This window comes from Pristis pectinata, chromosome 31 (assembly GCF_009764475.1).
Source record: "Pristis pectinata isolate sPriPec2 chromosome 31, sPriPec2.1.pri, whole genome shotgun sequence".
Lineage (NCBI taxonomy): Eukaryota > Metazoa > Chordata > Chondrichthyes > Rhinopristiformes > Pristidae > Pristis > Pristis pectinata.
Genome location: NC_067435.1, coordinates 11547681 through 11561460, shown reverse-complemented (window position 1 = coordinate 11561460; position 13780 = coordinate 11547681). Strand labels below are relative to the sequence as shown.

Genomic DNA, 13780 nt, shown 5'->3' with positions numbered 1-13780 from the left:
TGCTGAATCAGAAAAGAACAAGGAACGAATTTTAAAATATTTTCGTTTCAGTTTCATAACTTGTCCTCTCAGTTTCTACTGTGGACTGACAGAGCTAACAAAAGCGATTTCATCAATCCCCATTTTCCAAAGGAAATTCCCCAATTTTCAAAGTGAAGTTTGCCATTGTTTTTCAAAAGGGAATCTTGCATTTCCATTGTGGGTTTTATGCCCCTCCAAAAGTATCTGAGATCTTTTGAAGCATGACCACCTGCTGTAATTCAGGAATAACTGCAGCCATTTTACTTACAGATCCCAGCCCACAAACAGCAATGTGATCAGGGCCAGAGCACCTGTCAGTAATTTTGGTTGAGTGTTAGGTGTGGGGAGAACTTGCCCTCTTCTTTTTCGAAATGGTGCCCTGGGGTCTTCTACATTCACCTGAGAGAGCAGACGGGGCCTTGGTTTCACATCTCATCCAAGGAATGGCTTCAACGGCAGTGCAGCCCTCCCTCAGTACTGCACCGTGTCAGCTTCGGTTTTAGTGCTCCAGTCACTGGAGGGGGACTTGAACCAACAACCTGCAGATCCTAAGGCAAGCACACTGCTCATTGACCCCAGCTGATTGGCTTAGGTCACTTGTGTCCCTGAGTTGGTGGTGGAATGAGCTTCCAAGCTGACTGCTCATTTCTAGCCCATAACATTGACTGAACCTCTGCTTACTCAGCAGCCTGGAACCAACCTGTCTAGAATCAATTTTAACTTATTATGAGGTCATTTGGCCCATTAGGTCTTTATCAGCTCCCATCAGAACATTCGAATCAGTCCCATTCCCCTCTCATTATTTCCCTGTAACCCACCAATTTATCCTCCCCCACATGCCCACCAACTCCCCTTTCATTCTTTTGCCACTTAGTTCCACTAAAGGCCAATTGACAGCAGGCAATTAACCTACCAGCACGTCTTTGGGATGTGGGAGGAAATTGGAGCACTCAGGGGAAGCCCACATAGTCACAGGGGGAGCTCCACACAGGCAGCACCGGGTGTCAGGATTGAACCCAGGTTGCTGGCTACCACTTCTCTAGCCCACCTTTTACACTTCACGGTGAAGAAATTCATTAAAGTTCTAAGAGTCCTCAAGTTGGTATTGGTCCATTATTGTCACAGGTACCGAGATACAGTGAAAAGTTTTTGTCTGCATGCCATCCAGACAGATCATTCCATACATCAAGGTAGTAAAAAGGAAAACAATGCAGAATATAGACAAGATAAGATATTTATTTATTAGTCACATGTACATCGAAACACACAGTGAAATGCATCTTTTGAGTAGAGTGTTCTGGGGGCAGCCCGCAAGTGTCGCCGTGCTTCCGGCGCCAACATAGCATGCCCACAACTTCCTAACCCGTACGTCTTCGGAATGTGGGAGGAAACCGGAGCACCCGGAGAAAACCCACGCAGACACAGGGAGAACATACAAACTCCTTACAGACAGCGGCCGGAATTGAACCCGGGTCACTGGCGCTGTAATAGCGTTACACTAACCGCTACGCTACCCTGCCTGCCTAGTGTTATAGTCACGGAAAAGGTGCAGTGCAGGTAGACAAGTAAAGTTCGGTGTTTTTTTTTGCCGTTTTCTACATCAGATGCTGAACCTTTTTGTTGCTGTCATCATGGACAACTTTGAATATTTGACAAGGGACTCGTCCATCCTGGGTCCGCATCACCTGGACGAGTACGTCAGGGTCTGGGCTGAGTACGACCCTGCTGCCCGGTAAGCCTGTGTCTGATGCAAGTTTAATCCTGGGAGATGGGAAACAGGAAGAGTAAGCCACGTCCACACATGTGCCAGAAGCAGTGTATCTTCACAGCCAGTGCCCATTGGTTGTTCTGGGAGCTGTGGGACAGTCTGAAGTGTCTCCCAGCTCAGATCCAAGCGACGCAGTTGTGGGTGAGTGGCTCCAGCAACCTGCAGCCCCTTCTGGAGGACCTGTCAAAGGAGTCCTTCCTTGAAGAGGGTGGAACCTCTCTGCCCCTCTCCTCTCTCCCCATCCAGGAAGGTTGCAAATGATCTGGCTGAGAACTTCGGCTTTGCGGGCCTTAAATTGCAGGTGCCCTGGGCAACACTGTTCCTGTTAAAATATTTTGTTTTAGAAATCTGTTCTAGGCTCACAAGTTGAGTGGGTCTGCACAAACTGTGCAGTGGAACACATAAGTATCCTCTCAGCTGACAGTCCATGTATTTGCAATCTTCCTGCTCTCCCTTTAAGAAAGTGCCGCCAGTTTATGGTAGAACAGAGCATGCCCAATAACTTCAAAACAATTTTAGAACACTCTTCCTTAAGCTTTTACTGCAGGGCACCAGAGAGCCCTATTTCTTGGACTCCTCTCCCTCACCTGTGAAAACATTTCCTCCTGTTCCCAATCAGCATTCCCACTTAATCCAGTGTTTCAGCTTTCATATTTGATAATGGCCCGAGCAGCAAGTGTACAGTGTGTGCAAAGTCTGAGAACTAATGAAAATGTTGCTTCCAAAGGTGCAATATCTCCCTCCACTAGCGCGCTGTGTATTCTTGGAACAGGCACGGTGCTGCCCTGGTTTAACAGTTACAGGCAGTTATGATAGCTTAACAAGACTCAGGGGTGCATCTCAGGTCTTGAGGTTGTAGGATGTGGCCAGGACTGGTCGTGGTGATTCCAATTTCCAATCCCCAATGCAGTCAGCATGGATGATTTGGGCCAAAGGACCTGTTCTCCGTGTTGTACAGCTCCATGACTGTGACTAACACAGTTGTAAATCTTAGAAGATAGAACAGTACAGCACAGGAACAGGTCCTTCAGTCCACGATCTTCTGATGGGATGATCCCTCACTTTTTGGTAATGGGGTGAATGGGAGAACCAAAGACCCCAGTTGGGCATGTGTCTGGAGTGACTGCAAGTTGGTTTATCTCCATTTTGGTTCTGAGAAGAAAGCACGGAAAGATCACCACTACCCAGATAGAAGCCCCGATCTCCATAGTGGAGGAGGAAGTATCTTCGCTCTCTGCTTCTCGCTGAGTGAAAGATCTCTAACAAAGCCCTCTCCATGTGTCCAGAACAGAGATAAACTGTTGGACATAAACTATTGTCAATGCTCAGTTTGCAACCCCATCTGGAATAAAATGGATTATGGGATGAGTAGATTCAGGGGAAACCATCCATTCTCTGGAGCAGGAGCCCAGTCTGCTGATAGAATCAGTGTAGCATTGAAGAAGCCCTCGTGTTCATGTTGACACTAAAGGAGGTATTGAGTCTAACCCCACTCCCCAGCTCTTGGTCCACAGCCTTGCAAGTTGAACAGGGCCTCAAATGCTCTTTCAAAATATAACTAGAGTTTCTGCCTCCAACAGGGAGTGAAAGTATTTTTCCCGAATTGCCATGAATCTAAAGCCCCTGGTTATTGACAACTCTCTGCCATAGAAACGGGCCCTCACTTTCCATTCTGTCAATGCCAGTCAGAATTTCAACTCTCCCTCCAGATCCTCTGCTCCAAAGAAAACAATCGCAGTTTGACCAGTCTGTTCCCATAAGTAAACTTCCCCATCCTTGGTGACATCCTTGCGAATCTGCAATAAGAACAGAAAATCTCAATGGGTCAGGCAGCATCTGTGAAGTTAACACTTCAGGCCAAAGACCTTTCATCAGAACTGGGAACAGTTAGAAATCGAACGTGCTTTAAGTTGCAGAGGGGGTGGTGAAAGCTTGTAAATCACAGCTGAATTATAAACAGTAGGACTGTTAAGATACTTTTTTCCGTAACAGAGGGGTCAAAAATCAGAGGACAAAGTGTTAGGGGTAAGAGGTTCAGAGGGGATTTTTTTCACCAGAGGGTGGTTGTAATCTGGAAAGCACCGCTTGAGGGGGTTGGAAGTGTGTACTCTCACATTTAAGATTGAGACAAGTACTTAAATCACCAAGGCATAGAAGGCTACGGACTGATTGATGGTAAATGGGATTAATGTAGAAGGTTGATCGATGGTCAGCCAAAGGACCTGTAACTGTGCTGTATGATTCTATGAGTCCATGACAAAGTAGAGAGAAAAAATTTGTTTGCTGGAACTGTGTAATTTTTGGTAATATCCAGCAGGTCAGGCAGCATCTGTGGAGAGAGAAAAGCACGTTACAGGTCAGATGAGCTGCAGTTAACAAGCCTTCACCACCCTCAGCCAGCACCAGCACCTCTTGTGTTATTCAGTCTCTCTTGATCTCCAGCCTATCACAGACTTCCCTTTGTCTATCCACTCTTCCCCCTTCACTGCAGCTTAAAGCAGGTTCAATTTTCAACTTTTCTGAGCTCTGATAACTGACCATTGACCTGAAACATTCATTCTATTCCTCCCTCTGCAGATACTCCGTGATCTGCTGAGTACTATCTGCATCTCTTATTTTTGTTTCAGATTTCCAGTATGTGTCGCATTTAGCTCCTCAATCCTTGTGAATTGCCTCTGCAGCTTCCCTAATTCTATCACGTACATTGGTTCTAGTTCCACAGTAGTAGCTGTCTTGGCAACTCACCTAGTTGTCATGATGAAACATTGCCTGCTGTAGGCATACGCAGCCGGTCACAGATTTGATTAGATTCCAACTGGCTGCTCCCAGCAAATGCTCCAGAGAAAGAGATCATTTAATTAATCTCCTTCTGGTGTAAAATGGGGTTATTATTTTGGCAGAGTGGAGGGAGGGGGGGTGGGGAGGAACACAAGATGAGAGTTTAACACCAAACAAATAACAAGAATTAGAAGGAGTCAGTCTTTGAATAAATTTGAAGAGAATATAAACCTTCCTTATTTGCTTACGCTAAGCGTACGATAGAGTAACAGCTGCTCTCCTACTCCATTTCCATAATCATTGGAGCCAATGGACCCAAACTTTGGAACCTGGTAGATGCATAAATGTTCTGCATCTGCCCTGTTGTGTGAACTAGCAGAGAAAAGAAATTGATCAATGGTTGAATTGTGGAAACCAACTTGACAATGTAAGGTCCAATTTTTTGACATAATCCCCTCCTGCCTGTCACCAGACCAAATTAAAAGTGGTTTTGCACTTAAAATAAAAGCTTCCCTTCTTACCTTGTTCGTGATGCACCTGCAGTTCTTTGCGGGGGTCCCAGCCTTGTCCACCAGCATCCCATGTCGTGTGTCAACCCTGCTGTTGTTTCTCCGTCATACGTCTTCTGGGAGACTGTCATTTTAACAAAAAAAAATCTGTTTACAAGAAGTTCTGTGCTGGAAATGTGTGGCTAATCTCAAATTCATCCTGCATAAATTTAAAGTTGCATTGTGTTGTCAAGGCTTACCCCAGCTTTGAGATGTTACAAAACCATATTGGTGTCTCATCGGAACATTACATAGTCCTGGCCCGAATCTCTGCAGCATGACAATTGGAAAATGTAGGTGCTAACGTACTGGCTGAAATACAAACTGCCTCCCAATATTGAACAGCCTTCTGGCACTCACTGGCTAAACTGCTGCATTAGCATATGATAGCATTTGTGGATTACGCCCAGCAAGAGTGCCTTTGGAGAGGACAGGGTATAAAATATAGGACAGCACACCACAGGAAAAGGCCCTTTGACCCATAATGTCTGTGCCAACCATGATGCCAACCCAAATTAATCCCATCTGCCTGCACCTGATCTATCCTGAAGTCCTTCCAAGGCCAATATATCCCACCAAAGACCAACTCCCAGAACTGGGTACAATCCTGCAGGTGGAGAGGCCCAAGGCAACTTTAGACTGGGAAACACACCTCCCAAATACAGTGACAGCAAAAGATCCCAAGAATAACACTATAATTGTTATGGAGGGATGAAATTTGTAAGTGATGAACAGAATATCTTTTCTTTATGTTCATCAAAAGCTATAAATGTATCCTACAGGATTTTGAAGTCAGCATGGCAGAGGTTTTTAGGTTTAATGGTTTAAATGACTTGGAACAAAAAATGTTCATCCTAAAGCATTCCTGAGAGGACCAGCCCTGAGACTGAATTTCTTGTTCAGATGTAGTTTTTTTTATTTATTCAAACAAGGGATGCAGGTATCATTGGCAGGGCCAGCATTTATTGCCCACCCCTAATTACCCTTGAGAAGGTGGCAATGATGTCCATTATGGTGAAAGTGCTGATGGGGAGGGAGTTCCAGGAATTAAAAACGATGACAGTGAAGGAACAGCGATATATTTCCAAGCCAGGATGGTGGGTTGTTGGAGGGAGACTTGGAGTTGTAGACGGTCCCGCAGAATAGGAGCCTGAAAAGTTTGATAAAAATGGGGGGAAAAGGTCAAGGTCAAAGTCGAGTTTATTGTCATCTGCACAAGTGCATGTGTGCACAGGTGCAATGAAAAACTTGCAGCAGCATCACAGGCACAGAGCATCAGATACACAGCATTCACAAGAAAAACATAAATTATACACACTTTTTACAAGAAAGAACACAATTAGAATAAAAAAAAAGTCCTTTTTAGTGCAAAGTGGTCATAATGTTGCTAAACTGTAGTGATTAGGGTTTTGCCAGTTGGTTGAAGGGAAGTAGCTGTTCCTGAACCTGGTGATGTGGGACTTCAGGCTTCTGTACCTCCTGCCTGATGGTAGCTGCGAGAAGATGGTATGGCCCGGATGGTGGAGATCTTTGATGATGGATGTTGCCTTCTTGAGGCAACATCCATCATCATCATTAAAGCAATCATCATTAGGGAATTCAATCACCAGGGTTCAGTCGGAGAACTGTTGAATTTACCAGTGGAATAAAAAGGTTAAACACCTGAATCAACACCTAAATTCCTTGCAACTTATCAAACTAATGAAAATATTATTGAGGTTAAATGTTCAAGAAACTCACCTTCTTTAGATTGAAGCAATAAAACACTTACTTAAATCTGCCAAACCCAAGATGGAAAGGAAATTGTTGGACTGTGGTTTCCTGCCACAGGAGCTGGTTAGCTGAGGATTTCTGAGTACAGAGGAGTAGGAGCTGATCCCAGCAAATGGTTCCACCAGTTAAAGAGTCATTAGCTTCCAGAAATGTACAACACAGAAAAAGACCCTTCAGCCCATCATATCCATGCCAGCAAAATACCGAACACATATAGGTAAATAGGACAGAACGGGATATGTTATTGGGGAAATTGTTTGAATTGGGCCCAACATATCAGAATGTATCAAATACATCAGTTTCATTGAAAAAAGGCTTGAACTCAAACAACTTCCATTGTTGTAGCATCCTTAACATAGCAAAATCATCCCAATTCACTTCACAGGAGTGTCATCAAACAAATATTGATACCTACCCACAAAGAAGGATGTTAGGGCAGGTCAAAGAGATTGGATTTAAGGAGAGTCTTAAAGGAGGAGATAGAAGCAGAGAGGTTTATGGAAGGAATTCAGGGGCTTAGAGCGTTGGCAGCAGAAGGCATGGCTGCCAGTGGTGCTGAGATTAAATTCAGGAGCCAAGATTGGAGGAGGACAGGGACGTATAAGGCTGTAGGAGATTAGAGAGATAAGGAGGGGTGTAGCCATGGAGGTATCTGTAAGCAAGGAGCCAGCATACGCCAGTGAGTACGGGCATGATGACTGAATGGTGTGGTGTGAGTTTGGGTGTAGGATAATCTCACATTTACGATGTTTTCAAGTGTGGATCCTTTGTTGGAACTTAGTCTTTACTCTCAGAATCTGACCAACTTGCAGGGCGTTCAGGAGGCCCATCAGAGTGGAGGTTGGCAGATTAGTGTTCCTTGCCCTCTGACAATGTAGCTTGGGTCAAAGAGACTTCCAGCAGCAGAAGCTCTTCAATGACCCTTGCTTCAAAGCCAGGCTCTTCCAGACTCACTCTTACAAGCTTTGTTACTTTATGCTCTGTCCATACAGTTGCAGCAACCTGACCCGAGCTTTCTCGGACTTTTGGTAAAGTTTGTGTCTTCTGCCTTTAACCTAATTCTCTGCGTAACAGTCCAGCACAAATACAGTTTCAGCATTCTATTCCTCTACATTTGACAAATCTAAAAACGTTCAAACTTCACGCTTCTAATACTAAGCTCAGGTTCACTTACCAATGATGTGTATTTTAACCATTTGTCTTCTCAAGTCATTCTGTAATTTGAAATTCTTCTGCCAACTCTTTCTTAGTTTTCATTGCATGTGAATATTTAATACTTAGTTTTCAGTGTTACAATAAATATATCCTTTTATCCTGCATATCGTTATTGTAAATATGCTTTGCACATATTCCATCACTGCATATCAAAAAAAACTGCAAATTTTGGAAATCTAAAATAAAAGACAGAAAATGCTTGGTACGTTCAGCAAGTTAGGCAGCATCTGTGGAAAGAGAAACAGAATTAACAGAGGATCTATGACCTGAAATGTTAACTCTCTTTCTCTTTCTACAGATGCTGTCTGACCTGCTGAGTATTTGCAGCATCCTCTGTTTCTTTGCTGCAGTCCTGTATCTGCACCTCTTAACTCCAGATCTCCATCCATCTCTCTGCTATTCATACATTTCTTTGATTCTCCGTTATTTAGATTTTAGTTCCATTCTCCCTATGTTTACGTTTTCAGATTAATATATATTCAACTGCCCTCTCCCCTAACTCTTGTCATTCTATAATCTCCCGCCTGTGTTTCTGTATCAACCATTTAGGTAACACAAGAAAATAGGAGCAGGAGTAGGCCATTCAGCCCCTCCGCCATTCAGTATCATGGTTGATCTACGCTGGCCTCAGCTCCTCTTCTGTGCCAGTTCCCCATAGCCCTCAGTTCCTCTGCCCTTCAAATGTTTATCAATTTTCACCTTCTAAAGGTCTGGCTTCCACCATCCTCTGGGGCTGGGGAATTCCAGAGATTCACAACCCTCTAAGAGATGAAATTTCTGTGCATCTCAGCTTTAAATGACCAGCCTCTTTTCTTGGAACTACGGCCTCTTGTCGAAGACTGTCCCACCAATGAAAACATCTCAACATCCACCCTGCCAAGCTCCCTAGGATCCTATAAGTTTGAGTAATGTCACCCCTCATTTTTCTGAATGTCAAGGAATACAGACCCAAACTCTTTAGCTTTCTTGATAGAACAACCCTCTCATCCCAGAAGGAATATGCAAGCTTAACCATTCCATTGCACCCCGGATGGCCTGGCTTATTCTACACTTTGTGAACAGGACATTCTCCATTACTCTGCTTCCCATGCATCGTTCCGTCATTGCTGTGCTCACTGACCTATGCTGGTCCCTGTTAAGGAGCACAATTCTTGTCCTTGTTTATAAATCTCACCCCCTCCATATCTCTATGATCTCTTTCACCCCTCCAACTCTCTAAGATCTTGGCACTCCTGTAACTCTAGCCTCTCCCAAATGTAATCACTCTACCACTGCCAACTCTGCCTTCACCTGTCACGGCCCTAGTCTCTGGAATTTCCTTCTCAATCCTCTCCAACTCTCCCTCCTGCTTCAAGATGCTTCTTAAAATTTACCTTTTTGCCCAAGCTTTAGGGCACCTGTCCTATCGTCTCCTTATATAGCTCAGGGACAAATTTTGTTTGATAAGATTCCTGTGAAAAAGCTAAGGATACCTCACTGAAGGAGCTTCTTCAATGGAAGCTGTTGTTCAATGATGTAAAAAGCACATTCAACAGAACCAGAAGATCAGAGTGAGAAAAGCCCTTCATCCATACAGTCTATATGTATCTACAGTCGTCTTTGACCAAAATACCCGATCCCTAATCTCCTTCTGTCAGAACAGCAACATGATGGGAGCATTGACCAGGCTCCTCCTGTAGTTGGCATGTAATGAGGACAAGCAGCTGTTGAGTGAGATGGAGCTGGACTGATAACATCCCAAATTTTTGCAGGGGAAATAATTTTCTCTTTGTTCTCTGTCCAACGAATTTATAGAGTTGCACATTTGGTCACTCAGTTTCTCATTACTTGGGCAGGAGTTCCATAATGGTTCACGTCCAGACCAGTGGATAGGGGTGGCATTTGCCTCGTGGGAGTTCAGGTGAAACCCCTACATGTTAATGATAGAAATATTATTGGATTCCCCCAAGTATTCTGCCCACCTTCTCACTCCTAATGCCTTCCTCACCCTCTGTAAGTAAAACTAACCTGATTCATTGGGTAATCAGTCTTGTTATACAGCTTTTACTAACTCTACAAGCCACACAGACTAAAATAAAACAGTGGTTTGTCAAAGGTGAAATAGGCAACTGAAACCTTTACCATCCTCTGCAACTTTAAACAACTGATTGGCTGGTTTGTTAGTATTTTTATTCCAAAAGTTATTCTTCCCCGAGTCTGTTGAAGGCAATATCCTGGTTGAATTCCGGTTGAGTGATGGACACCTGTAGCTGCTGTTTGCCCTGTCACTTGTGGATCGCTGCCATTAAGCGTGATGATACCATAAGCTGTACTTGTAATCTACTTGAATCTTCACAGAGGGATGCTCATGCACAGAGGGAGGCCCTTCAGCCCATTATGTCCATCCAGCTAAATGACAACTATTGGGACTATTTGCTAGCTGTTGGATTGTCGATTCCAGCACATCAATTGGACCTCCTGGTACTTTTCAACTATGTTAATGGTTTCTGCCTCTATACCCTCTCTGACAATAAATTCCAGACCCGCAGCACAGTGAAAAAACAAGTCCTCAGCTCTCTTATCCATCGACCTTTAATCTGTGGAACATAACTGACCAAGCCTCATAGGTCCTTCCTGTTTATTCTGTCTGGGTTCCTCATACTTTTATGCCTCTTGATTAAATCTCCTCTCAGCCACCGTTATTCTGATGAGAATTACCTTGAGCCAATGTTTCCTCATAATTAAGCTTCTCAAGTCCTGACTGCCTCCTCTGAAACCACTCTCATGTTAGTGCAGCCCTCCCTGCGGTGTGGTAAGCAGAACAAACATTGTAGTTTAAGTATGATTCTAAAGAAACGTTTGAAAATTAAATCCTATCGGCTATCACTTTCTTCAAACGTAAGAATAATATGTTTTAACATATTATTCAAATTCAGCTGTCCACAGAAATTCATCTTCATTTTGTGTTTGCTTCATGGTGTTGTGCAGTTCAGCGGCTCTACAACAGAGACATTCTCTTTGAACCAATCTCAACACCCTACCAAGCCCAATTTCCAAAGCAGATTGAAATGAAGCAAGCACTTTGCATTTTGAAATAATTTTTGTGAAAGGCCCTTAGATCAGGTTTTTATTAATTCATTCTCAAGGTGGAGGCATTGCTAGTAAAGCCAGCATTTGATACCCATGAGAAGGAGGTAGTACAGTGTCTTGAATCACTATGTGGTGAAGGTACTCCCAGGGTGCAGTAAGGGACAGAGTTTCCAGGATCTATACCCATTTACAAAGGAAAACAACGATGTATTTCCAAGTTGGGAAGATTGGTGAGGGGAAGCTGTAGGTGGTGATGTTCCTGGATACCTGTTGCCATTGACCGTTGAAATCATGGGTTTGTAGGTAATGTTAAATAAATCTTGCCTTGTTGTAGATTAATTGCAAGTCACATTACAATCAGGTTCAATTCTACCTCTGTGCAGATGCTTGGTTTGGGTACCTTATCCCATCCCTAGGAATCAGGGATGGGTTAAGACTTTAATTCTGGTGGTAGCTTTTGCTGCTAATGAGAACCTCCAAAAACTAACTCCTCCACATCAGAGGAAAACTGGACTGATGAAGAGTTTGGATTGATGTTCTTGCCATTGACAGAGTACGGCACCTTTGTAAGGTGGACTTTAAGTACTGGTTGATGTGACTGCTGAACAGCTACAAACCAGCCAATCGGATTCTCTGACATGCTGTGCTTTATGATGATGTTTTTACCTTAAGCTGCTGTATGTTAATTTGTGAAAGTTCTTCTCTGTTTTAACCTCACAGCCTTGTTTTCACTAACTGATTGTATTCTTTTTCCAGCGGCCGCATTCATTATAAGGATATGTACAGTTTATTGCGTGTAATCTCACCCCCTCTGGGCTTAGGCAAGAAATGTCCTCATAGGGTGGCCTGCAAGGTTTGATTTCCACTAAGCTACCAACCTCGGCATCAATGAATGAGTGTGCTTCCTTCTTGTTTTGCATTTCTCGGAGTAGAATGTACAGGAAAATGCAGTCAGCTAGACAATCCAGCATGGAAAATGCACATACTTACCTCAGCCTCAGCCATTGCTGCTTGTTTGAACCAAAACCACTTGGCATCTTGGGTTTAGTAGTGTTCATTAGTGCTGTGGGGACAGAAACTGCATTGACAAAGACTGCATCTCCTCACAACAGGCTTCTCATCAAAGATTTATCTTTCTGTGCGTCTATGCAATAGTTAGACATTGCATAGGAAGTGGGTGAATTTCTGTGATTGACAGACCCGTAAAGAATAACCTTGTAATTTTTTTTGTTTTTTTTTGTTTGTTTCCTTCCGTTTTTTTATCCTTTCCGTTCGTCACGGATGCATCTTCTTTATTGCCTCATTTCTGCTGCACAGCGGCCGCATCAGTTACACTGATATGTATGAGATGTTGAGGCACATGTCTCCGCCTTTAGGCCTGGGGAAGAAATGCCCAACGCAAGTTGCTTATAAGGTAGAAATGTGTCCTTAGTGTTCAGTGTGTCGGAGAAGCTCTGTGACCTTTGAACTGTTAGGGTCAGGGTTCGTGCAGTCCAAATGAAGTGGGAGGAGTCAGAGGGGGTTACTAATAAACATGATCTACCTATAAAGTTGATGGAACCATTACCTAAATTTAACCCAGTTTCATTCAGCTAATTTACTTCACCAGCACAGTTAAGTTAAACCCCTGTCCACACCCATATAGTATTTTGACCCAACAATTGATTGATTGAAACAACTTGACCCTGAGTGTGTGATATTGAGCTAAATAAACCCCGTCCTTTGCCGTTAAGAATTTATAAATGTGGGTCTTAGTGAGCCTGGAAGTAAGAGCTCGCTGAGTCTCACAAAAGCAAACTGTCTTGTGTTCTTCCCCGAACCCACGTTACTTTAATACTTGCCCATCTCTTCCTCCCTCCCAATCAGTTTTTGTTGGCCCACTGACTTGCTAGGAGTACTGACAAACAATCTGTCAATGTCTGCTGAGACAGTGTCAGTCTTTTTGGATCACCTTGTGAGAGGTTAAGGTGGAGGGGAACCAAATCCTTCGGGGAATTGATGATCCATTTTGGGACTTCAGTTTATACTGCTCTCACTGAGCTTGATTTAAACAGAGGCCTTTTCATTCATGGGATGTGGATCTAACTGGCAATGCCAGCATTTATTGTTCACTCCTAATTCCCCCTGAACTAAAGAGATCAAGGATCAACCATGTTGCTGGGGCTGGGGTCATCTATGGGCCAGACCAGGGAGCGCCAGCAAATCTCCTTCCCTCAAGGACATTAATGAACCAGATGGGTAATTATGACAACCTGGCAGTGTCACATTTACTGTAACTGAGACAGTTTAATTATTTGAAGTTAAATACCCCAGCTGTTGTGGCGGGATTTGAACTCGGTGATCCAGAACTCTGGATGCAGGTCCAGTAACATAACAACTGGGCTACTATACCCTTAGAACATGTTAAACTCCTGTACCCACGAGGCACTCTTTTCATAATCTCCTCGGGTTGGATTTACTCGAGATAAAGCATCCTGAATTTTGCAACAATTAAGGGGATGTGGGTGCTTCATCCCCTCCGCCCACTTTTTTCCGAGTCTCCGTTGAAAGCACTAATTCTTACAGCTTCCACAGATATTTTCAAAATGCATTCTCTGTTTTTGGGCAT

At 43.6% G+C, this 13780-nt stretch overlaps 1 protein-coding gene across 4 annotated transcripts in view; it reads left to right on the top strand.

Moving 5' to 3' along the window:
- The window catches only part of LOC127585070 (voltage-dependent P/Q-type calcium channel subunit alpha-1A-like), a 486564-nt gene that overhangs the window by 413882 nt on the left and 58902 nt on the right, over positions 1-13780 (top strand). For all 4 annotated transcript variants that reach the window (XM_052042225.1, XM_052042224.1, XM_052042223.1 and 1 more), the window contains 2 exons: positions 1626-1753; positions 11929-12025. In XM_052042225.1, the coding sequence (XP_051898185.1) occupies positions 1626-1753; positions 11929-12025 (225 nt within the window). The remainder of the gene's footprint in view (positions 1-1625; positions 1754-11928; positions 12026-13780) is intronic.